At 41.7% G+C, this 24,531-nt stretch overlaps 2 protein-coding genes across 2 annotated transcripts; one reads left to right on the top strand and one right to left on the bottom strand.

The window, feature by feature from the left end:
* Nucleotides 1–6,778: 6,778 nt before the first annotated feature.
* LOC118713746 (tripartite motif-containing protein 64C-like) lies at nucleotides 6,779–11,985 on the bottom strand. The gene is made up of 6 exons (XM_036428644.1): nucleotides 11,575–11,985; nucleotides 11,097–11,222; nucleotides 9,764–9,994; nucleotides 8,995–9,017; nucleotides 7,978–8,075; nucleotides 6,779–7,272 (listed from the first exon to the last, which is right to left on the bottom strand). The coding sequence occupies exons 1-6, from the start codon at nucleotides 11,983–11,985 to the stop codon at nucleotides 6,779–6,781; spliced, it is 1,383 nt and encodes a 460-aa protein (XP_036284537.1).
* An 8,177-nt stretch (nucleotides 11,986–20,162) lies between these two features.
* Nucleotides 20,163–22,445, top strand: LOC118712529 (cytoplasmic polyadenylation element-binding protein 3-like; the record flags this gene model as incomplete). Its single annotated transcript, XM_036426338.2, has 1 exon — nucleotides 20,163–22,445. A coding segment is annotated over one exon (2,139 nt), but the record flags the coding sequence as incomplete, so codon positions are not given.
* Nucleotides 22,446–24,531: the final 2,086 nt, after the last annotated feature.

Here is a 24,531-nt window from a genome sequence, read left to right as displayed (position 1 = left end):
GGCTGAAGAAATTGCAAGGAGTCTAGTCATTGCTAGGGAGAGGAAGCCCAGGCATTGCTACACGATGTCATTACCCGGAGCCCACAGTGACTGTTTCTGGGCTGGGCTGGGCTGGGCTGGACTGTAGGCTGCATTTTGCACCATGGGGTCTTGGCAGTATCAGCTGAAATTTGGTGGGCTGTTGCTCTGAGGTGGGAGAGGGACCTGTGTCCCACTTGGGGGAAGTTGTGTTGCTTTGTGGGCACCCCATCTTTGGGTGTCTTTTCTCTGTAAATAACCAGTGCGCATCACGACAGTTCCTGCATTGAACGTCTGGCCCCTGGGGCTCAGTGCACATCCTACCAATCAGTCAGACAGACACTTAGCAATATTAGCCTTTTATATTCTACCCCATTTCCCAAAAAATAAGAGTGTCTTATATTAATTTTTTCTCCCAAAGTTGTGCTAGATCTTATTTTTAGGGGATGTCTTATCTTTCCATGCACTAGGTCTTATTTCCTGAGGACATCTTATTTTCGGGGAAACATGGTAGTATATAGATGCCATCTACAGAGTGAATTTCCTAGTAGACCTTCTCTAACTCAGTGAATTGATTATTATAGTAATAAACTCCTCCTATTGTATTGATAATAATAATTTGAGATATTTGACCTCTAAGATCACTCACACACTGTGAATTTGACTAATAGCAGTGAGGTTTTTTTACTTTTTTTTTTTTTTAAATATTTAAAAATCAATGTTTTATTGATTTTTTTACAGGAGGAAGGAAGAGAGATAGAGAGCTGGAAACAGAGAGCTAGAAACGTCGATGAGAGAGAAACATCAACCAGTTGCCTCCTGCACACCCCCCACCGGGGATGTGCTCACAACCAAGGTACATGCCCCTGACTGGAATCGAACCCGGGACCTTTTAGTCCACAGACTGACGCTCTGCCACTGAGCCAAACCAGTTTCGGCATTTTTTTTTACTTTTAATTTATTATCATTCATTACTGTGAGTTGTGTGGCACTGATTTTGCTTGTCATGTGGAAGTATTTGTTTTAGAATATTAGTAAAATACATTAGTTAAAAGCATACAGCATATCACGGACTAAATCAGTAATTACATAATATGCCATTTATTGGGTTAATAAAATGGGGTATATTTTATGAAATAAAACTCCCATATTTCAGAAACTTTTAAGTTATTTCCTATTTATTTATTCTGCTTAAGTGTGGATATAAGGTTTTGAATTTATAACTGGGCTATCCTGATACAGACTGAGATGGTCCTTCTCTGACTGGCTGGCTGGGGCTTCTAAGCAGGTCCCCTAAACCACCTGCTGAATGAAAAGGTGGACACAGCTCAGACCCAGAGAAGGAGAGAGAGAGAGAGAGAGAGAAAGAGGAAGAGAGAGAGAGAGAGAGAGAGAGAGAGAGAGAGAGAGAGAGAGAGAGAGAGAGAGAATATATAGGGCTCCTGCAGCTCTCCAGGCCCAGCAGCTAGGGCAGCTCAATCTATAGGCATTTGTCATTCTATGGGAACAGTGTCCTTGTAAAATAAAGACTCTGCAGGGCGTAGTCATAGTGACCAGAAAAGCTTAGGAGGGAGGACAGTGTGACCACAGCCAGCAATAGTGGAGTTAATGGATACCCTGACAGCATGGGAATGTAGGCAGCATGATTAGAAAAAAGATAAAAACTCCTGTTAGGGGTGGTGGTTGTGGTCAAAGGAGAGGGATGGAATTTCAAACAAATTGTCCTCAGGTTTATCCCTGCACCCTACACACATCAGTTCTACCAGCAGCTTTATAGGGGACTGAAACTCAGGTTCCTTTGCTGGGTTCTGCAGTGGGAGGAGCCAGCATCAAACAGCTGGGCACCTCCCACTCCTGTCTCTGGGTGGCATGGGGCTATGGCTCCTGGCTGCAAAACCACCACAGGAAATTCTCCAGGTGTCAACCTGGGTTTGTGTCCCTTTCTTCTCAGCACTGTCATCTGCTGCTGGGTGGTAGCTAAGGGTTTCATTGTCCTAGCAGAGGTGGACCCGGTTACTGGGGACATCTATGATGGCTGTGTTGTTGTTTACAGATAGTATAAAAATCAACTTTCAGTTAAAAACTGAGTGTTTGGCACAGTTTCAATTGCTTTTATTATTTTGGTTTTTTTGCACAATAAAATTACTCTTTTTGAGATCTAATGAGACTAAAATTACCACAGATTAATTATTTTAGCATAAACACTTGACCAAAATATGAATTAAATACCACCAGTGATGAGAAAGTTGAGAGCTTTTGATTTATATTGTTTACTTGTATCTATACTATTATAATAAAAGGGTAATATGCTAATTAAACTGGGAGTCCTTCTGGACAAAGCCATGGTGGTGGGGCTGAGGAAGAGGTGGTTGGGGGCGATTAGGCTAGGAGGGTAGGGCAGTTGGGGATGATCAGGCTGGCAGGGGGGACAGTTGGGAGCAAGCAGGCTGACAGGGGTGGCCAGTTAGGGGTGATCAAGCCAGTGGTGGTGGCAGTTGGGGATGAGCAAGCTGGCAGGCAAGTGAGTGGTTAGGAGCCAGTAGTCCCGGATTGTGAGAGAGATGTCTAACTGCTTGCTGAGACCTGAAACCTGCATTGGACATCCCCCAAGGGGTCCCAGTTTAGAGAGGGTGCAGGCTGGGCTGAGGAACACCCTCCTGCCCATGCATGAATTTTGTGCCCCCCAGATCACTAATATTTTTATAAAAGCACAGTTTGTATATTATAAATTAAGCAATATAAAGTCATAAAGAAAGACAAAAAATGTCAAGTAAAATTAGAACCTTATTTTGAAATACCAGCAATAGGTATTGAAATTAAAATATACTAAAAGCTTTTGTATTTATAAACACCCACGTGTTCTTTAACCTGCTGGCATTTCAAACAAGAGGGAGTAGCTACAGAATATTCAATAAAATGGGTAATGAATAATGATGTTTAACTACAAATGTAAAACATATTATTTATATTAACACATAATGAAAAATACATTACATATAATTAAGTAAGTTTAAAGGGGCTCTTTAATTGTATAATATGGCAGGGGCCTCATTGTTCGGATTACAAAAGTACAATCTTATTTTGAAGTTGAGTTTTCACACAACTAAAAAATTAGGTGGAATATGGCCACCATATTGATGAAAAAAATAGAGTTTATACAAATTTTTAAAATGTTATAAAAACTTGATATTTGGTAAACAGTTTAACCAGCAGATAAATCACAGCTGAAAAGAGAGTGGATTGTTTGAGAGGTATGGGGAAATGACACAGAGAGCTTCACAGCTAGACTTACAGAGGGAAAGGCAGGGGGTGGATACTGAGATATGACTATGATGACATTACATCATGTACTTAGTATACAGAAAGTATAATGTATGAATGATTTAGCTCTAGATGGAGATACTAGGGAAGATGAGAGTACTGATCTGATCATCCTGTGAATTTCCATCTAGTAGAGAATACTAATAACATTTAAGTATATATAAATGTGTTGACAATTATAAAGGAATGCACAGCACAAGTAATTAAGTAACGTTATTTCAAACTATGGATTATTATTTTTTTCATTGCTATACCAGTTTTATTCAAGTTTGTGTGTGCTCTGGTGGTGAGATCAGGCTGAGACAAGCATTGCACTGTAATATGATAAGAGGTTTAGCCATTGAACCAAGCCTGCTTGGCATCCATCGTCAACAATTTACAGTACCTGGAAAACAAGAAGCCAAAGGAAAGAACCTAGAGAGTTTCCTCCAGGACTTTTCTATTTTTAAATATTGTTGACGAATTAACAATAACTTAAGTCCCAAAGCAAGTGGGAATTCAAGGACACAGGATCAGGACACATGGGGCAGGACACGGAGCAGAGAAGACCTAAGAATGAAAATTGGTAGCTAGTGACAGAGGAGCAAAACAAGCACGTGTGCAACCTTTGACCTCACCCAGACTCAAAGGCTCAGACGGGGAGGCAAATCCCCCCAAAAGTGAGATAAAACCCATCTTTAGCTCCTTTCCTTTATCCTCTGCAGACAGACACAGTGTCAGACTAAATGTTCATGTGAGCCAGGGCACATGTGAGAGTATGTGTGAAGGGTGGGTGATGAAAAAAATTAGAGGAAATTGATAAGTTCCTCTGCTCCCTTCTTTGGTACAAGTAGGTATCAAAAGCACATGGCTCTCAATGCATGCTGACTGTCATCTTAGGGCAGATTTCATCTTCGGACTTACAATTGGGGGTGACTTTTCCTTGAAGTTCTCCAGCTTCCTTTCAGCCTCCCCGAAACCCTGAGGCCACTTAGAAGTATGTGTGTGTTTTAGGGGCAAAGTCTGTGATTCCAGTAGATTGGGCCTTTTTGATTCTCACGTAGCATCTCTTTGGGACATCCCGGAACTCAGAGATGTGAATAAATCGGGACCCATTCTCTCTCCCAGATTTCAGAAAGGACTGAGGTGGATGGAGGTGTTCAGTGCAATACGCTGTGCCTGGGTCCCTCGAGCCTTCCTCATGTCACCTGTTTCCTCCTTTTCACTGCCATTATCATCCTCCCACCTTTGTTTCACTCTCATCATTTATCTCTACCTCCAGTGCCAGGGCCAGGCTGGCTGTGGCTCTTCTCTTCCTCCCTGTCAGAGCAAGTATAGACTTAGCCTGGTCTCTATATGGTTAACAAGGAATAAGAAACCATACGTTTCCTCTGTGTGGGAGGTGGTGTCCTGGAGGTATTATTATTATTACCATTATTATTATTATTTTGACTCATAATAATCCTGGGGGGAAGGTATGACCCCCATCTAAGGATGTGTAAACTGAGGCTCAGATCATTCTGTAATGTACCCAGGGTCACACAGCTAGGAAGCAACATTCCTGAATCGCTTGGCTCCAAAGTTGTCTCTCATTTTCCTCTGAGCACAATTTAGGTCCCGGTTAAGAAGCCCTGGGATAAGACGGGCCTAGCGTAGGCCGGCCTAAGCTTTGAGATAGCTTTGTGTCCAAGGGAGAGCGTGTCCTGTGACTAATCCATCAGCCTTTGTCCCTGGGCTCACCTAGCAGGACCTGCAACCTCCCAGCTCAGCCAACTTCCTCTCTGCTCCTGACTGCTCTCTCCATCATTTCCACCATTTTTCAGGGGTTTGTTCCCCACAGGGGTTGAAGGCATCAATCCCGTAGGCCTTCTCCCCGCACCACCAAACTATGGATTATTAAACTGAGACAAGAACATGTACAATATAGATAGATGAAGGGAAATTAGAAATTTATTTCTAAATTGCCATTGTTTGCTTTGTGTGGATGGGTTATTGTAATTTTGTTTGTTTGTTTGTTTTGTTTGTTTGTTTGATATTGTGTCTCTACAACCATGTCTGTTTTGGAGGAGAATAAATAATGATGTGAGCATATCACAAATATAACGTAATTTCACTTTTTTTTTTTTTTTTTTTTTTTTTTTTTTTTTTTTTTTTTAGGAATCTAACGTACAAAATGAATTGACCAATAGAAAGCCAGATGCATGGAGGCATGGAAGACTGACAAACTTTAACGTGGGGGTGGGGGTGGAGGGAGGATAAAAGAAAGCAAAATAACATATACATACATGTAGCTTATGGACAGGGGCAATATTGTAGAGAAGACCGGGGTAGAGGCTGGGAGGTTGTGGGTAGAGGCTGGGAGGCTGGGAGTAATGGGGAAATGGGAGACATCTGTAATACTATCAACAATAAAATTAATTTATTTTTATATATATTATATGTTTAAAAAAACAACAGAAAAGACACATTTATGCCTTTATTTATGCCTTTATTCTGGTTACGCCATTTTATAAGCATACAATAATTGTGTTCCCTTAAAGTACAATGTGTTAGGTATCACTCTAAGCATACAATAATTGTGTTTCCTTAAAGTCCTATGTGTTAGGTATCACTATAAGCTTACAATAATTGTGTTCCTTAAAGTCCTATGTGTTAGGTATCACTCTTAACTTACAATAATTGTGTTCCTTAAAGTCCTATGTGTTAGGTGTCACTATAAGCTTACAATAATTGTGTTCCTTAAAGTCCTATGTGTTAGGTATCACTCTTAACTTACAATAATTGTGTTCCTTAAAGTCCTATGTGTTCGGTATCACTCTAAGCTTACAATAATTGTGTTCCTTAAAGTCCTATGTGTTAGGTATCACTATAAGCTTACAATAATTGTGTTCCTTAAAGTCCTATGTGTTAGGTATCACTCTTAACTTATAATAATTGTGTTCCTTAAAGTCCTATGTGTTAGGTATCACTCTAAGCTTACAATAATTGTGTTCCTTAAAGTCCTATGTGTTAAGTATCACTCTAAACATACAATAATTGTGTTCCTTAAAGTCCTATGTGTTAGGTATCACTCTAAGCTTATAATAATTGTGTTCCTTAAAGTCCTATGTGTTAAGTATCACTCTAAACATACAATAATTGTGTTCCCTTAAAGTCCTATGTGTTAGGTATCACTCTAAGCTTACAATAATTGTGTTCCTTAAAGTCCTATGTGTTAGGTATCACTCTAAGCTTACAATAATTGTGTTCCTTAAAGTCCTATGTGTTAGGTATCACTCTAAGCAAACAATAATTGTGTTCCCTTAAAGTCTTATGTGTTAGGTATCACTATAAGCATACAATAATGTGTTTCCTTAAAGTACTATGTGTTAAGTATCATTCAGGTGCATCACAGGACATTTCATAAAAATGGTTTTCAGAGACATGGGAATTCAGAAAGAAATGGGCAAAACTTAACTTTTTATGGAGCTTCAAAGCAAAGGAAAGGCTTCAGAGGGTAAGAGAAGGAGCAAGAAGCTAAGCTACATAAGAGGGAACCATTGCTAGCATCATGGAAGCTCACAATTCCCTTGTCATAATCCAGAAACACTCCAATCTTACCCACAGGCATTTTCACATGATGAACTAACAGTGGGCGGTTAGTGGAGAGATAATAATGATCATTCAGCTTCAATGAAAATAGAAAAGAAGCTTCCTCAAAATCAATAACGAAATCGGTTTCTCTCATGATAATATCTTTACAGACTCCGAGAACCCAACTCAAGTCGCGTGGCACCTCCGCCTCCCAGTAATGTTTCCCGGAGGTGAAGGTATGGGTTCCCCATGTCGCAAAACTCCGCACTTTCTGGGGCTCCCTGGATATGTTGGGACGGTTATTTCCAAACAGCATATTCCTTATGTCCTCAGAAAGGTTCATGCAGAGATTGATGGTTCCATGACTCAGGACATCAGCCACTAGCGAGAGAGGCAAAAATCAGGTCAATAAATGAAATTTCAATGGCCTGAGGGGCAGAGTCTCTTCATTTGTCCCTCCTCCAAGGAAATACAAAATAAAGACAGCAAAGAGAGTGCAGACTGGATCACTTACAAAGAACAAGGGTCATCACTACCTCTACAGCACACAGAAGTACTTCACAGTACACAGATCCTTCTCTGTCAGTGGTTTTGACATTGTTCTAACAGCACTAAAATTATTCTGCTTATGACATTTTCGGTTCTTTTATGGACTTTCTGATTTTATAAATAATAAATATTCTTATTGCAATGCATAATAAATGCATTGATAATATACAACAGGTTAAATCCATCAGTGCCATATTTAAACATTCAAAAGTGGGGTAACTGAGTAAACATACAATACTGATGGCTACTCTGAGCACTAAATATTCTATCTCCTCGTGACCACATGGTCAACCTCATTGCTCTTCTCTTCCTCTGTGTATACCAAATGTCAATAAAAATGGGTGTCTTGCTTTGTATTTTCAATATAAGTTGCAAAGTTCATTGTGATATGACTACACAAGGGAAGAAAATGTAATTTTGGAAAGTGATGGACTGCCTTCATGTCAGAAAAGATAAAATTAAAATAGAAAAAAACAACCTTATAAACCTAAGAACCAAAACTAAATTGAGGCCTAATGCTACAGGAAAAGTTCTTACCTTTGTATTTGTTCAGCATCTCCAGGAGTCCATTGCAGGACCAGGAAGTGAGGTCCGAATTCACTGGTTGAGGCATTTGATTCAGCACCAGTTCGGCCCTGTGACATTTGGAGGCAAAGGTTAGTCACAAAACCAGTCTAAAAATCATAGCTTTTCAACCAAGATATTTCATCAGGATCTTCTCATTCTGTGCTAATGGAGTATATATTATAGTCTACCCTCTTGGGGATATAAGAAATGTTACCTTAATTCTTTTCTAAACTTATAAATTATATCATGTGCCAACCTCTTCATTCTTCTCAGATATTATTGCATTTTTAAAATGATTGAGAATCATTTCCTCCATCTACTTCACCTCAGGGAATCAAACCCCTGGGTATCTTGACAGGGAGCAGAACATCCAGGCAAAGCCTTTGGGACTTGAGTCTCAGAGTCCTAACCAATGAGACATTCAGAGTCTGAAAGGGGAGTGTCCACAGAGCCATATAGGTTTGATCTTTTTTTTTTTTTTTTTTTTTTTTTTCAAACAAGGAGACCTAACTCCAGCCTTGCAGCTCTGTTCCTGAAGGTCTAACTTCTTAGGGGGCAACAGGAGGTCATTACCTTGCCCTCTGCCTACAAGGGACTTACAGTAATGGAACAGGGCGAGTCATTGCTAGTTCTTGGAACAAAAGCCATCCCAATCCATTCATAGGAATCCTCTTACCTGCCCTTTTCACCTTCCAACTCTGCAGTATAGATACTTTTTTTTGGTGATACCTTAAATAATCACTCCTGTAATTTTTATTGTGCTAAATAGGGAGAGGATGGGAATGACGTGCTGTAAGAAAACCCAGAAGGTCAGATGTTTTAAATATGTTTGAATTCAGCTACATGGAAAAGAAACTTCTGAGAGCAGAAGGCCTCAGGGCCATTTTTGGAAGAAAACAGAAAATAGTTACTTTCTAAGTTTAAACATGTACATCACCCTCATCAAGAAGAGAATGACTTTCTCATAAAATATTAATGTGAACTCACCTTTCCAGCACAGTTCCCAACTCCTGCAAAACAAAACAAAAAACAAACAAAAAAGAAGGTAAATGTGCAAATTATGTCCTTTTACATATTTTCCAGAGTTTGTTTTCATCATGTTCTTTTTCCTATTCCCCTTTAAGGAACAATCGGAGGCCATTTTAATAATGGCACTTAAACTAAAACACGCAGAGCTTCCCCAAGGTGTTCTGAGGATGGGAGGAGGTCAGGCAGAGAAGTGAAGTGATGCAACCAGGTCTAGGTTTCCAATATCACTCATTGTCCTGTTATTCCCCAGGAGAGATCTGACAATTTATAACGATGAAAGCAAAACAGGGAGAGATCTCTAAAACTGATTGCCAAATTCTAAAAATCTTGCTTAGGCAAGGGTCAAAACATCAATGTCTTTAGCAAGTTGCTTTATGGCAATAACAGAGTATCAATGCATTAGGAAAGGGTAAGTAGAAAATTACCACAGCAAAGTTAATGTTGCCCTGCTCAGAGATTGACTGAATTTGGGCAATCTGTCTGCGGAGAAGGTACTTCAGATGACACTGAAATCACTTTATCCTATGTCAGCTACTTAGGCAAAGAGCTCCCAAAGGTTACCAGGAAACAAGAAAATAAGTGACTGACTGGACAGACATGATGATGGGAGTCAAGGAGCATAATCACTCATCTGAAGGGAATGATGTATACAGATATCATTTTGGTGTCATGGCCACATTGTCCAGAAAAGGATTCCAGACTCAACTGATGGGCGCTCCCCTCTCACCTGAAGCAGCTCCAAATCGGGCTTGTGAGACATGTCCAGCAGCTCTCTGAACATTCCTCTCAGGCTTTCTGTCTTTCCGGTCATTCTGATTTTGCTTTCCTCCAGTTGGTGGTTGATCTCCTTTGATTCTCTCTCTACCATGTCCAGATGGAGGCGCTCCTCATCACAGAGAAACTTATGAATCTTCTGATATTCAGCTCTGATCATCACCTTCCTGAGGGCCACGTACTCCTGTGCAGATAGAGGGTCAAAGGGATCACACATACTCATTCTAAAGAGATTGTGAAACTTGCATGTTTTCCTTAGTTTCATCAAAAAAGTATTTGAGAAATGTTTTGCCTCATACCGCAAAGTGTCTTGAATATTTTCAAGACCTTCTGTTCACCTTGACCCTATGTTCCTGATCTCTTTTCTTGTGAAATCAAGTCTTCTTAAGGCTCCAATGCTAGCCAATCCTGTGTTGCTCAGTGGTTGAGTGTCCACTATGAACCAGGAAGTCATGGTTCAATTCCAGGACAGGGTACATGCCAGTAGGGAGGCAGCCCAGCAGTGATTCTCTCTAATCAATGATCTTTCTATCTCTCTCACCCTTGGAAGTTCTTACTCTGTCAATTATTTCCTCTCCATTACCTTCTTTTTCTATTGTTCCTTTGCTTGATTTTTCTATTAAGTATTTTAAAAATATTTGAGCATACACCATAATATACAGAATTTTTAAAATTTCTATTTTTTTCTCTTGGTCCTATTTTATTCCTCTCCTCTCCCTCACAGTCAAACTTAGTGTGGTTCTGTATTATACTCCATTTTTGAAAAGATTTATCAAACCTTCATATTTTATCTGGGAATACTTCTCACACCTTGCATACACATAGTTGATTGACCCTTGAACAATATCTATGTGTGCAGGTTTTCTTCAAAGATGTATCCATGAAAAACCAAAGACTATGTCTTTGACCTGATGTTGCAAATCCATTAATGCAGAGGGACAACTGTATGCATTGTTTTACACAATCCTCCAGAGTCCCCGAGTCCCTTCAGCCCCCCAGTCACCAGGGCTGGCCTGAGGTTCATGGCAGCCACTCAGCTTTCCAGGGCCGCCAGAGGTTCAGGTGATCAGGGCTGAGGCTTGCATTGCCTGCAGTGGCGGGCAGCGGAGATGTGATGGGGCATTGCCTTCCTCTGATCGCTGGGTCACCTCCCACCTCTGAGGGCTCCTGGACTGAGAGAGGGGGCAGGCCGGGCTGAGGGACTCCACTCCAGTGCAAGAATTTTCATGCACTGAGCCTTAATAAACATATAAAAGTAAAAATAAACAGAACATGTTCATTCCTACCTCCAGTGACTCAGCTTTGCTAGCTTCTATCTTCACAGTGTTTTGCATTTCTTCAGCCATATTCCACAAGGTGTCCATTCTCTTGCGAAGTTCCTTCTGCAAAATAACCATGAGCTTTCGTGACACCTAAGATGGTTATTGTAAATGTTATCCTCTTTTTTATGGTTAAAGACAGATGTTGATAGCAGTCACCTTAAGTTACAATGGAGAGGTCTGATCTTTTCATATTTCTACATATCAATATTTGGACAACATATCTAAGGAAATCTACCTTAGCAAAGGGAAAACACCACTATGACTATAGCGTCTAAGGTGACCCACAGCATTGCCAGGATACACTTATAATTTTGAATTTTGCATTGAAACATTACCAGCTCCACCAGCTCCATTATCATCAATCCATTTCCTTTTCATTATTGTCTTCTTTCTCTCCCTTAGGAGCCTACATCTACCAAATTGCATGAGAGGCACTACTTACCCTGAATTCCTCAGCAGCACTTTGTACTGGGCGGTGGTTGTGAAGCATGTGCTCCAGGGAATCAGAGCACGGCCCACAGAGCAGGCTCTTTTCAGCATCACAAAAGACCAAACTTCCTTCATCATGTGCCACACAGATCAGCTCCTCGGAGCCATTGGCAGCGTCAGCTCTGGCCTCTCTGCGTAGGGCAGCCATGTCCCTGAGTTGGATGTTGGTTTTGAAATTTGCCTTCTCTGGCACTTGTTTGCAACGGGGACAGCACATTGGAGGTGGGGACCCATCCCAGTAGAGCCACAGGCAGGCACGGCAAAAGCTGTGCCCGCAGTCTAATGTGACCGGATCTCTGAAGTAGTTCATGCAGATGGAGCAGGTGAGCTCCCTCTGCAAGACTTGCAAGGTTTCAGGATTCATGTTTCTAAAATTAAAATAAAAGGCAGACAAAATGAGAGAGAGAGAGATACAAAAAGTTATTCTTCTTCACAGATGAAGAAAGAACGATCTTTCTATAAAGATAAGACTGCTTGAGCTCCATCTACCTATTAAGTAGGTATCTAATCTTTTTATTAATTTACCACCAATACAAACCTAGACAAAACAAATCTAGATGGGTTGGATTTATGTTAAGACACAAATGAGAAAATGGGACCAGAGGGCCCTCAGCATCTTTTTTGTTTAAAATAAACAATGAGCCCTAGCTGGTTTGGCTCAGTGAGTAGAGCATCAGCCTGGGGACTGAAGAGTCCAAACAAGGGCACATACTCAGGTTGTGGGCTCGATCCCCAGAGTGGGGCTTGCAGGAGGCAGCTGATCAATGATTCTCTTTCATCATAGATGTTTCTCTCTCTCTCTCTCTCTCCCTTTTCCTTCCTCTCTGAAATCAATAAAAAAAAATTATAAAATAAAATAAGCAATGACCCCGGTCCTCTCTGGAAGGCTCAATTGTTGAAACGTTGTTCCAACACTCCAAGGTTTCTGGTTTGAATCCAGATTTGGGTGAATATTTTAGGTAGTTTTCGATTTCCATAAATGCATAAAAACTAAAGAAATCTCTTTTAAGTCCTAAAAAATATCCAGTTAGCAATATGGTAATAAAATAAAAAATAATTAAGTAATATATTCTAGCAAATATCAATATATTGCAATGTTCTAATCATAGATATTTTAAATATTGATATCAATTCAATTAAGTAGGAAAACTACTTATTAGCTTGGAGAAAATCCATGCATTCCAACAGATAAATTGAAATTATTTGCATGAGAGAACATAAGCATGAAGATATTTACATTAAATTCCATACTCACCAGATTTTAAAATTAGTGGACTCACCTCTGGAAGTTCTTTCAAAATCAGAGTCGGTAGAAACTCTCTGCGCTCAACTGGCAGCTCCAAAGAAAGTCACTCTACCCTGGGGAAGAGTGAAGTGGCCTCCAGAAAGACTAACCTCTTATAACCATCGAAAGCCACACCCACTTGCTGAGATTGGTTATGTCTTCAAAAGGTAAGGGTTACTGGGTTGTAGCGCCACTGGGATAGAATGATTACTGGGATAATAGAATAACTGATTAAGTCTAAAACTTATAGAAAACAATACTTGGGGGCTGACACCCTAACAGAACGTAAATGTGTTTTGAGATAAGACCCATGAAACCTTCAATTATGCAATACAGCATTATTAACTATAGTCACTATCTTAGAGATGCTGTAGAAAATAATTTTCAATGGAAGCACCAAGCTCCATGACACCAAGTAAATAAAAGGGGACCTTCAGTTCGCCTAACATGGCAGGGAGGAGACAAGTGGGGAGTGCTCTGAGAACCCAGGGCAGAAGCAGCAACACAGCCCTTTGAACTAGAACAAGGATTTTAACATGACCAATGCAAGGCTCCCTTCCCGTTCTGCACCTGCACATCCTGAGCAGAGCCGCTTGACTTTGCTATTAACAATCATTGATGAATTCTGGTTGAGATTAGTGTGATTAGAGGGATGAGTGAACAAGTTATAAAATTGCTCTCAGGACTTCTTGGAAAAATAGAGAGATGTGAACAGATACTTAGGAAAAACAGCCCTCATCAGGTTCACCTGGTCATCTGATTTTCAGCTGATAGGAGCCACTGTTGACTGGAAGTTCCAGAACTGACCCCAAGCCAGTTATGAACCTGGTGTCCTCAATATGCTGGTAGCACAGCCTGAAGGCAGGAGCTTCAAGCTCTATCAGGACTGGGTTTCAGGTGAACATTGTAAAGTATGCTATGGCATCTTCAGAAGCTATTTCATCTCTCTTCAGAGCACAGCATACTTGTGATTCAATGGAAAAGATTTCAGAGGTTTTCAAAGGTTTTACTAGGTCAAATTGGAGTTCAATTTTTAATTTGTGGAAACTTCAGTAACTCCACTCTTAGGAACATATCCCAAGAAACATGAAACAGCAATGAGAAAGAACATATGCAACATTGTGTTCATAGCAGCACAATTTACAATAGCTAAGATTTGGAAACAGCCTAAGTGCCCATCAGCAGATGGGTGGATTAGAAAATCATGGTACACCTACAAACTGGAATACTATGCTGTGGTACAATAGAAAGAACTCTTCCATTTGCAACAGCATGGATGGACCTGGAGAGCATTATGCTAAACGAAATAAGCCAGTCAGAGTAGGATCAGTATCATGTTACCTCACTCATTTGTAGAATATAATGAACAACCTATACTGATGAACAAAAATAGATCCAGAGACACAGAACATTGAACAGACCATCAAACCTCAGAGGAAAGGCACGGAGGTTAGACAGAGGGAGAGGGGGCAATAGAGGAGGGGGAAAAGAGATCAACCAAAGAATTTGTATGCATACATGGTAAGCATAACCAATGGACACAGACAATGTTTGGGGGTGAAGGCCAGGGCTGGGGGCAGGTGCAGGCTGGGAGAGGACAACAAGGGGATAAAGAAACATAGGTAATACTTTCAACAATAACAAATTTATATATATGTATGTATTTCAGAGGTACTCACAAAATCCAACATAGCTTTTGTAAGATATGTTTTTCAAGGAATATGTTCATAATCATCTAAATTGTAAATTGCATCGGCACAATATTGTTCATAAAATCCTCATATTACCTCATTAATATCTGCCTTCTTATTATTGATCTTGTGTTCTTGATTTGAACACCTCCTTTTTCTCTGATATTTATCAATTTAACTTATCTATACAGAGCCAATTTCTTAAGTTGTTCATTTTATCTATCATATTTTTTTTCAATTTCATTATTTTCTGTGGTTATTATTAAATTTTATTCCTAATTTATTTGGTACAGGTTTGCTTTTCTTTTCTTTTCTTTCGTTTGTTTTTAATAGATTTTAGAGAGGAAATGAGAGGGAGAGAGAGATAGACATCAGTGATGAGAGAGAATCATTGATTTTCTGCTTTCTGTATGCTGGGGGGGGATTAAGCCTGCAACCAGGCATGTGCCCTGATCTAGAATTGAACTGTGACCTCCTGGTTCATAGCCTGACACTCAACCAATGAGCCATGCTGGCCGGGCAAGTTTGCTTTTCCATACCTGTTTGAGATAGGCTTTTCTTCTTTTATTATATATTCATTTAGTACCCCACATTTTTCTCTAAGCATTGCTTTAATTGCAACACAAAATTTTGTTTGGATGCATCCTTAATTTTACTCAATTAAAAATATTTCCAACATATACTTCCATCATTGTTCTTCCTTTAATCCATGCAGTTCCATGAGGACGACATAGAATAAATGCTGTGCCAACAAGGATGGACTGTGTCAGGCTGGGACTTGTCTGAGCTCAGCCTCTCTCCTCACCTCCATTGCTCCTTATCACAGGTAGTCCCACAGTGCAGGCTGAGACTCCCAAGCTTTTCACCAAGTGGCTTCTAGCAGACACTGGAAGGATATTAGAGGATGAGAGGAAGGGAGAAGCACTGCATTTCTCCACTCCTTCTCTACCTGGAGCACCATCTCCTTCAAAGTTCCAGGTTCCCTCCTAGATTTGGGCCCTGAGGGCTGGTAATATGTTTACACTCTTATTCCACGCTCTATGATGGTAGTGTCTCCCCTATGATGTCTGGTTGTTCCCCTGTCTCTTGTTTGTCTTCTCAACTCTTCCTTCACCAGTATAACAAATTCCTTGCATTATATCCCTTCTTTTAAATGCCCTGATTCATTTTCTTTTTGTTGTTTAGATTCTTAGAGAACCTAGTTCCCTTTCATATTTTGAAACCTCAAGACAAATTATAATGAGATACAGCACTGTGTAACAAATTATACCTTAAAAAAATAAAATAAATGCTGAGCTATAATCTGTTCAAAAGTAAATTCACTGTGCCCTATTTGTATTTCCAAGATGAAAACATAATTGTTTCTCCTCTTTTTCTTTTTTGTCACTTTTTTGGTAATGCCTACCTGAGGATATTTTTCCATTTGATTTTTATAAAAAGTGCAATGAAGGGGCAGAAACAAAGAGAAAAACATGAATGTGAGAGAGATACATCAATTGGTTGCCTCCCCCACATGCCCCAACAGGAGCTGGGTATGGCGCCTGAAATGGAGATACCTTGCTCTTGACCTGCATTGAACCTGGGACCTTTCAGTCTCCAGGCTTAGGCTCTGAGCCAAACCAGATAGGGCTTGTCAGAGATTTTGATTTATGCATAACTATGAGCTTTGAAACAGTAAGTTTGAAAGTCTTTTTTAAGCTGTATCTACAAACTAAAGATTTTAAAGATATATGAAGAATTTCATTTCACTACCTGTATTCCCAGTTGATTTAACACAATCACCCCATTTATTTGAAACACTTGTTTTCATCTTAGCATGATTCTATGCATCTAGGGTGAACCAAAATAGTATAACTGAGGCCTCTCTCAAGGATAACTGTATAAGAAGGATGAGGCAAACACCAAACAATTTGGGAGACATGGCGGGTTTAATTATAAGATTTAATAAAATAGAACTTAATGCATTTAATATTGAAATCATGAAATTTATTACAAAAATATATTCTGAATCCCATATGTATTTTTTTAATTTTCTAGTTGCCACATAACAAAACCATTTAAAATACATATTAATAATATATTTAACCCAATACATCCATAGCATAATCATTTCAGCATATCATTACTATTAAAAATATTAATGAGATATTTTACTTTTTTTTCCTACAGTTTTTGAAATTCTGCATTCATTTTATTCCTAGAACACAGCTCAATTCAGACTACTCACATTTCAAGTACTCAGGATCTGCATGTGACCACCCAACTAGACAAAACCAAGTTAGGCAAACCACCCATCCTCATGGAGACACCTCATTTTCAAATCCCTAGCTGACAGGACAATTTCAAGTACTCTGAGTAAGAGAGGGTAGGTAGAAACCCACATTCTCTAAACTCCACAGAAGGCCAATATAAATGGTCTTATGGTAATAGTTTTGGAGAAAATTTTGTCAAAGCTAGCCAGCCTGGTTGCTTTATAGAGCATGATTCATGGGACGATGTAACTCCACACCCTAATAACCCCCCAACGAGGGTCTTTGTTTTCTGGAAAATTTGGAGGACTGAATTTTATTCCTTGGTTCTTCTGTAGAATTTCCACAGGCTAGATAATTTTCTTAACATTTTGAGCTACATTCTTAACCAGAGATGAAGTTACGATAGGTGCAAACAGGAGTTTCTCAACATGATGGAATTTGCATCATCGTTTAATCTTTTTAAAATGGAAAGAACAGATACCTGCGAGCTATAGATAATGAGATCAGTTGGTTTTATTCCATTGCACGATCTTACATTTTTTAGACCCACATAAGGTGACCACGTATGATTTTCAATGACCCTTCACTCTAAACATAAAATATATAACTACAATAGGTCTTTTGTGTAGATTTTTTTTCAAATAGACTTTTTAGAACAGTTTTATATTCACTGTAAAATTGAGGGAAAAATACAGAGTTTTCCCAAATGTCCACTGCCCACCCTATTCTGAATATCCCCTATCGGAGTGGTATATTTGTTATAATTGGTGACTCTACAATGACACATCTTTATTACCCAGAGTCCCATAGATAAACCCATAGTTTACCTTAGGGTTCATGCTTGGGAATATACATTCTATTGGTTTAGACAATTTATAATGAAATATAGTCACCATAGTTTATCATACAGAGTAATTTCACTACCCTAAAAATCCTCTCTGCTGCACTGGAATTCATTATTTGATTATAAATCTTTTTATAGTGGTGAATATTTTTCTAAGGCAATTAAAAATAAATATTTTCTTATGAAAATAACAAACTCTGAGTTCTGTCAAAAAATAGTCCTTCAAGTTTAAGTGGTTTATAAGCACTTGGAATGTATAAGTTTTCTTAAAAAAAAACAAACTGTTTTTATTTGTTTGTGAACATTTTAATATATATATTTTATTGATTTTTTTTTTTTTTACAGAGAGGAAGGGAGAGAGATAGAGAGCCAGAAACGTCGATGAGAGAGAAACACTGACCAGCCGTCCCCCGGTGGGGGATGTGCCCGCAGCCAATGTACATGCCCTTGTCAAGAATCGAACCCGGGACCCTTCAGTCCGCAGACCGACACTCTACCACTGAGCCAAACCGGTTTCGGCTGTTTGTGAACATTTTAAATGTTAGAAACATGTCACAAAACAAGAAGAGTTTGAATGACTTTGATGACATGTTTACTACTCAATAACAGTACTGTCTATGGGTGCTGAGTTATTGGTCTGAACCTATAACCTTTGTGGGTCATGGGACCTGTATCTTGAAGCATAAATTAGTTGTAATGCATTAGAAAAATTCTGAAATCACAGAGCATATGATTTCATAGATCAAAAGTTTGCAGTGGGCTGATAAGTTTCCCTGAAGATTGTCTAAACTTCCTATAATGATGAAAAACAAGAAGCATTCAAAACATTTTTGATGAGATGGGTCAGACTGATCAGTGTCTCTTGGTATAGGGCTCTTTTCAACTCTGGGTCACTACATTATGGAGATTAATCCTTTCTGTGATCTGATCCTCTCATCCTCCTAATTTATTCTTGTTCAATAATCCTCTTGACTGCATAAGGTTGCAATCTTATTGTCTTAATCTAATTATGAGAGTTTTTGCATCCCCTGTTAATAGATATAATTCTATCTTACTAGAATGGTTGTGACTAAATTTCAAGGGTAGAGGTCTTAACAGTCTGCATTTTCATTCTACACTTCTTTGTGGCTTGGCTTTATGTTCTTATTCCTGTTGTTTTTATCTCCTAACGTGAACACACACACACACACACAGCACAGCACACACACACTCTCACCCTTAGGGGAGGGAGTTGGAATTGAATTATGAATATTGAGCTGATTAGTCACCAGGCTAGGAGAACTAGTTGAGGTTATGCACCCTCTGGCAGATGACCCACCACCTGGAGTATTGCCTCAGGAGGCCTGCCACTGCCCCGGGGCTGCTGTGCATGCCTGTGACTGCAGTGATGTGCCACATCACCTCCCAGGTACAGCACTCCTGGACCCATTATCTCCCAAATCAGAGAAACCATGTGGAGCTAGTGGCACAGGCCTTGCAGGAGCTATGTAACACTGCCCAGGCCCCAGCTGGGGCCCAGTGCTGGCACTCTTGACTTTCACAGGACTCCTGCTAGAAAGACCACCTCCATGCCACACGTGGGCACTGAAGGAGTGGGGGGCCACCATTGACAAGGACTGCCAGAGCCTGGTGACCTTGCTGTGAGCTTGGCTCATGGGGCAGCACCACACCTGGCTGGAGATACAAGGCCGCTGGGATGGTTTTTGTCAGGACTTCAGAGTTGCAAGGCCTCCCGGAAGCAGACTGCTGGCCCAGGTGTTTCCGCCTTGCCTTACACTACAAATATTAGCTTACTTGGGTACAGAATTATTGTGAGTTGCAATTTTTTACCCCATTTCTACCTGCCTACTTGTGACAAGCCAAGTGAATTTGGGACATGAACGAACAGAGTAAAGAGCCTTCTTTAATAATAATAATAATAATAATAATAATAATAATTTTATATATGTAATTTATTTCAGAGATGAGAGAGAAAAAGAGAGAGAGAGAAATATCAACAGTCAGAGAGAATAATTGATGGGCTGCCTCCTGGATATCGGAGCCCACAGCCCTGGCATGTACCCTTGACCAGAATTGAACCCAGGGACTCTTCAGTCTGAAGGCTGACACTCTATCCACTGAGCCAAATATAGGGTTAAAGTGCCTTCTGAGACCTTTTTATCAGCATTGGATAAGGAGTCCTGTGGTGATACTGCAGCCAGTGTTTTAGCTCCTGACAAAAACTCAAAGGTTAAGTTAGAACAAAGGCAATTGAGTGGCTCTTCTCTGTCTGGGGAAAATGGGAATCTAAAGGCTTATTGCATTTCATTAAACAGGAAACAAATGCTATACTACACTTAGATTAATATGAGTATGAGACTTCATCTGCTCACAGTTTCATGTGCTGCTTCTGGCCAATTATCCAGGCACTGGGTCAGAGGTGAAGTGATGAAATGATATCAAAAGTGCACCAGAGGGCAAAAGCTCTGAGTTCCGGTGAAGGGGGAAAAAAAGAGAAAGACCTGGCGAAATTGCTGTCTTTCTGTCTTAGAAGCACCTGTCTCCCTAGTCCAGAAAGGGAACCGAGACCTCAGAAAGGCTGCGCAGACCATTCAGGAGGATTTACTGATGGACAAAAGCAAAACCCAGCTTCAGCCCCAGCAGCAGCGGCAGCAGCAGCAGCAGCAGCAGCAGCTCCAGCCGGAGCCCAGCGCAGCGGACACCCCGTCCATGCCCCTCTCCTCGGAGACCCCCAAGCCGGACCACAGCAGCCCAGCCGCGGCGGCCCCGCCGGCCCCCAACGGCCCTGAGAAGATGCAGATGGAGTCGCTGCTCCTGCCGGGCTTGAGCTTCCACCAGCCCCCGCAGCAGTCGCCGCCGCAGGACTCCGCCGCGGAGCCCGGCTCGTCGCCGCTGTCGCTGTCCTTCGGCAGTACCTGGTCCACGGGCACCACGAACGCGGAGGAGGACAGCTTCTTCCAGGGGATCGCCCACGTCCACGGGACCAAGCTCTTCCAGAACTTCCCGGACAACGTCAGCTCCATCTTCGAGGGCACCTTCTCTCCGCAGATCGGCCTGGCGCAGACCCAGCACCATCAGCAGCCGCCGCCGGCGCCCGCCCGGCAGCCGCAGCCCCCGCAGCTCCCGCCGCAGCGCCGCTCGCCCGCCAGCCCCAGCCAGGCGCCCTTCGCGCCCCGGAGCGCCGCCGCCGCGGCGTACGACCACCAGCTCATCTTGACCAGCAAGCCGTCCGCGTCCCGGGCCGCCGCCGCTGCCGCCGCCGCCGCCGCCTCGTCCTGCTGGAGCGCGCACCAGGGCGGGAGCGCCGCCGCCTGGAGCGCGCCCTCCGCCCCGTGGGGCGGCCTGCCCGCCGGGGACCCCCGCCGCGCGGTCGGCGTGGGCGTGGGCGTCGGGGCGCCCTCGCCGCTCAACCCCATCTCGCCGCCCAAGAGGCCCTTCAGCAGCGCGATCGCGCCGCCCAAGATCGCCCGCGCGGCCCCGCTGCCCCCCAAGTCCTGGATGGAGGACAGCGCGTTCGGCACCACTGACAACGGCAACAATCTGTTGCCATTCCAGGACCGGAGTAGGCCCTATGACACTTTTAACTTGCACTCGTTGGAGAACTCCTTAATGGATATGATAAGGACTGATCATGAGCCTCTGGAAGGACTCATGGGAATAAATTTCCATCATCCAGGAACAGATAATGCTATGGCATTTAACAGTCTGTATTCTCTCTTTCCATTTGAAGATGCCTTCCTGGACGACAGTCATGGCGGCGACCAGTCCTTGTTCTCTGACCTAAGCTCCCCCACTGGCTGCCAAAATGGGGAGCGAGTGGAGCGCTACTCCAGGAAGGTGTTTATTGGAGGCCTTCCTCCTGACATCGACGAAGATGAGATCACCGCCAGCTTCCTCAGGTTTGGACCTCTCGTGGTGGACTGGCCTCACAAAGCCGAAACCAAGTCGTACTTCCCTCCGAAAGGCTATGCCTTCCTGCTGTTCCAGGAGGAGAGCTCCGTGCAAGCTCTGATAGATGCCTGCCTGGAGGAAGACGGGAAGCTGTACCTGTGCGTGTCCAGCCCCACCATCAAGGATAAACCGGTGCAAATTCGACCGTGGAACCTAAGTGACAGTGACTTTGTAATGGATGGTTCTCAGCCTTTGGACCCCAGAAAGACTATCTTTGTTGGGGGAGTTCCACGACCCCTTCGAGCTGTTGAACTGGCCATGATCATGGACGGTTTGTATGGTGGTGTCTGCTACGCCGGCATTGATACGGACCCAGAACTGAAGTACCCCAAAGGTGCTGGCCGAGTGGCGTTCTCCAACCAGCAGAGCTTCATCGCAGCCATCAGCGCCCGCTTTGTGCAGCTCCAACACAATGACATTGACAAGCGGGTGGAAGTGAAGCCATACGTGCTGGATGATCAGATGTGTGACGAGTGCCAGGGCACGCGCTGCGGGGGGAGGTTCGCCCCGTTCTTCTGTGCCAACGTCACCTGCCTGCAGTATTACTGCGAGTACTGCTGGGCCAGCATCCACTCGCGCGCCAGGCGGGAGTTCCACCGGCCGCTGGTGAAGGAGGGAGGCGACCGCCCTGGTCACCTGCGGTTCCATTGGAGCTGAGCCCCGGGCAGACCTGGCCAGGCGTACTGAAGTCCACGACAAAAGAGGGAACCGAGAGGACACTGCCTCAGGGCTTACAGTGTTCTGGAAATCTGTGCATTCGTTCTCGATTTTTAAAGAAGAAATGAGTCTTTTTTTTTCTTTTAATATATGTTATTGATTTTTTACAGAGAGGAAGGGAGAGGGATAGAGAGCTAGAAACGTCGATGAGAGAGAAACATCGACCAGCTGCCTCTTGCACACTCCCTACCGGGGATGTGCCCGCCACCAATGTACATGCCCCTGACCAGAATGGAACCCAGGACCCTTCAGTCTCCAAGCTGACGCTCTATCCATTGAGCCAAACCAGTTTCGGCAGACTGCCATTCTCATCAGCGGCCATCAGGTTGATGTCTGTGGTTTTTTGTTTGTTGCTGTTGTGTTGTTGTTGTTGTTGTTACGATTGTTTTTGAACTGGAGCATGCACTTATTTTCAGAAACTTAGAGCGTTGCCCCTAGGAGAAGACTTACCAAAGGTAACACTCGTGAGTAGGTGGCAGATGTAGCAAAAACTTCACAACAATTCAGCAATCACTAGTTGGGGTCATTTAGAGCAAGGGTAATGCAACCCTTCATGAAAATAAGCCTTTAGTTGCTCTCTTATCTTGACATGTAAGGATACCTCATAAGCTGAATCTTTATTTTTTTTCCTTCATGTTTGATTTTTCTTTTGTTTTGCTGAGGATTTCAGTTAGATCTCTTAGTGTTATGTAAGTTTATGCTGCAATAGCTTTACTGCTATTAAAATGGTATTATTAATACCATAATACTCTATCCAGGCTCAGGTATCAATGAATAAAACCCAACAACACACTTTCTGCAATTTAGGGATAGAACCCACCGCTGAAAGGAGATCAGAAGAGACTTCAGGAGGCTTCAACGGAAGGTCACTATTTGCGACTGCATGTTTACTTAATCAGGTTGCTGTCTGCAATAAATTTTACATCCAATGTCTAGTATGAAACCTTCCCACAATGCACAAATTAAGAATCTATATAAGCTATAAAATACTGATTTTTTTAAACAAACATAAAAAGAACAAGATTTTTTTTTCATTCAAAGAATTGGTAATTGACTGGAAGAAGGCATGCCTCAATAAATGGAATGCTTCTGAAATTAGGAAGATCCCATAACAGAATGACCTATATTACAACCAATATACAACCTAGTTGTAGGATATTCTTAAAAGCAAATTCGTGGAAGGTAGATGAAGTACTTTGCGGTGCTCTGTTATATATTGTGCAATTTATCTTATAGAGTAAAGCGTTTATGTCTAACTGTGATCAAAATTAACTGTTTAAAAGCCTCTGTGTCAGACGTTAATGAACTTGACAGTTCACAACTGGTATACTATTAACTAACACAGGAGCTTTTAGATCCAATCTCCTAGTGTTTGCACCATTTTACATAGCTTCAGACCTTGTCCAGAAAACCAAAGAGCTCATCTTTAGCTTACAAACACTAGGAATATATACAGTATATAGAGATAAGTTGTCAGATTGACAAGCTAGGCACACTTTAAGAAAAAAAGTTGCGTGATGGTGATGCTAAAGAAATGTCTGTGCGAGAAACGATGGCCTGGGTTGGTCGGTTGTCTGGGTGAGACATTCACTACTTAATTCCCTGGATTTATCCTGTAGAGCTGGAATAGAATTAAGACCTGCTAATACTACCCTGGACATTTTTTTTTTTTAGCATTCACTCTTGGGCTGCAGATAGTAATATATAAACACACATGATGATTGTGAGACTAGATAGAATTTTTTTTTTTAATCTTCTTTCTATGTTTTGGAAATCTGGGGACAATCTGACTGGATATGACACTGCAGACTAGGTTTAAATCGCTGTGTTTTACGTGCTGTGAGATCCTTGTACTGTTTTTAGTTAATATTGCTTGTTTTCGTGTCCCACTCTGTTTTGTTTCTCAGGTGTTCCATTGCAATTACCAGCTCTCAAAACTATAGTTTGTTTCCAAAAAGGAAAAACAAAATAGTTTTTTACTGGATTAAAAATGCTTATTAGAAATTCTCCCCTTTGGAGATTACCTCTGGGCTTTTTGGTAAGAATTGCTTTTTTCCAGCCCAGCTGTGGTTTTCAGTTTGTTTTCTACGTTTGTGTTTTTTGTGGGTTTTTTTTTAGGTTTTTTTTTGTTTTTTTTTTCTCATCTGTACAAGAAATTTTGTTATGCACT

The sequence above is a fragment of the Pipistrellus kuhlii genome, unplaced genomic scaffold, assembly GCF_014108245.1.
Source record: "Pipistrellus kuhlii isolate mPipKuh1 unplaced genomic scaffold, mPipKuh1.p scaffold_m20_p_9, whole genome shotgun sequence".
Taxonomy (NCBI): Eukaryota; Metazoa; Chordata; class Mammalia; order Chiroptera; family Vespertilionidae; genus Pipistrellus; species Pipistrellus kuhlii.
Note: the sequence above shows the minus strand (reverse complement) of the source record. Positions and strands in the feature narration are given on the sequence as shown.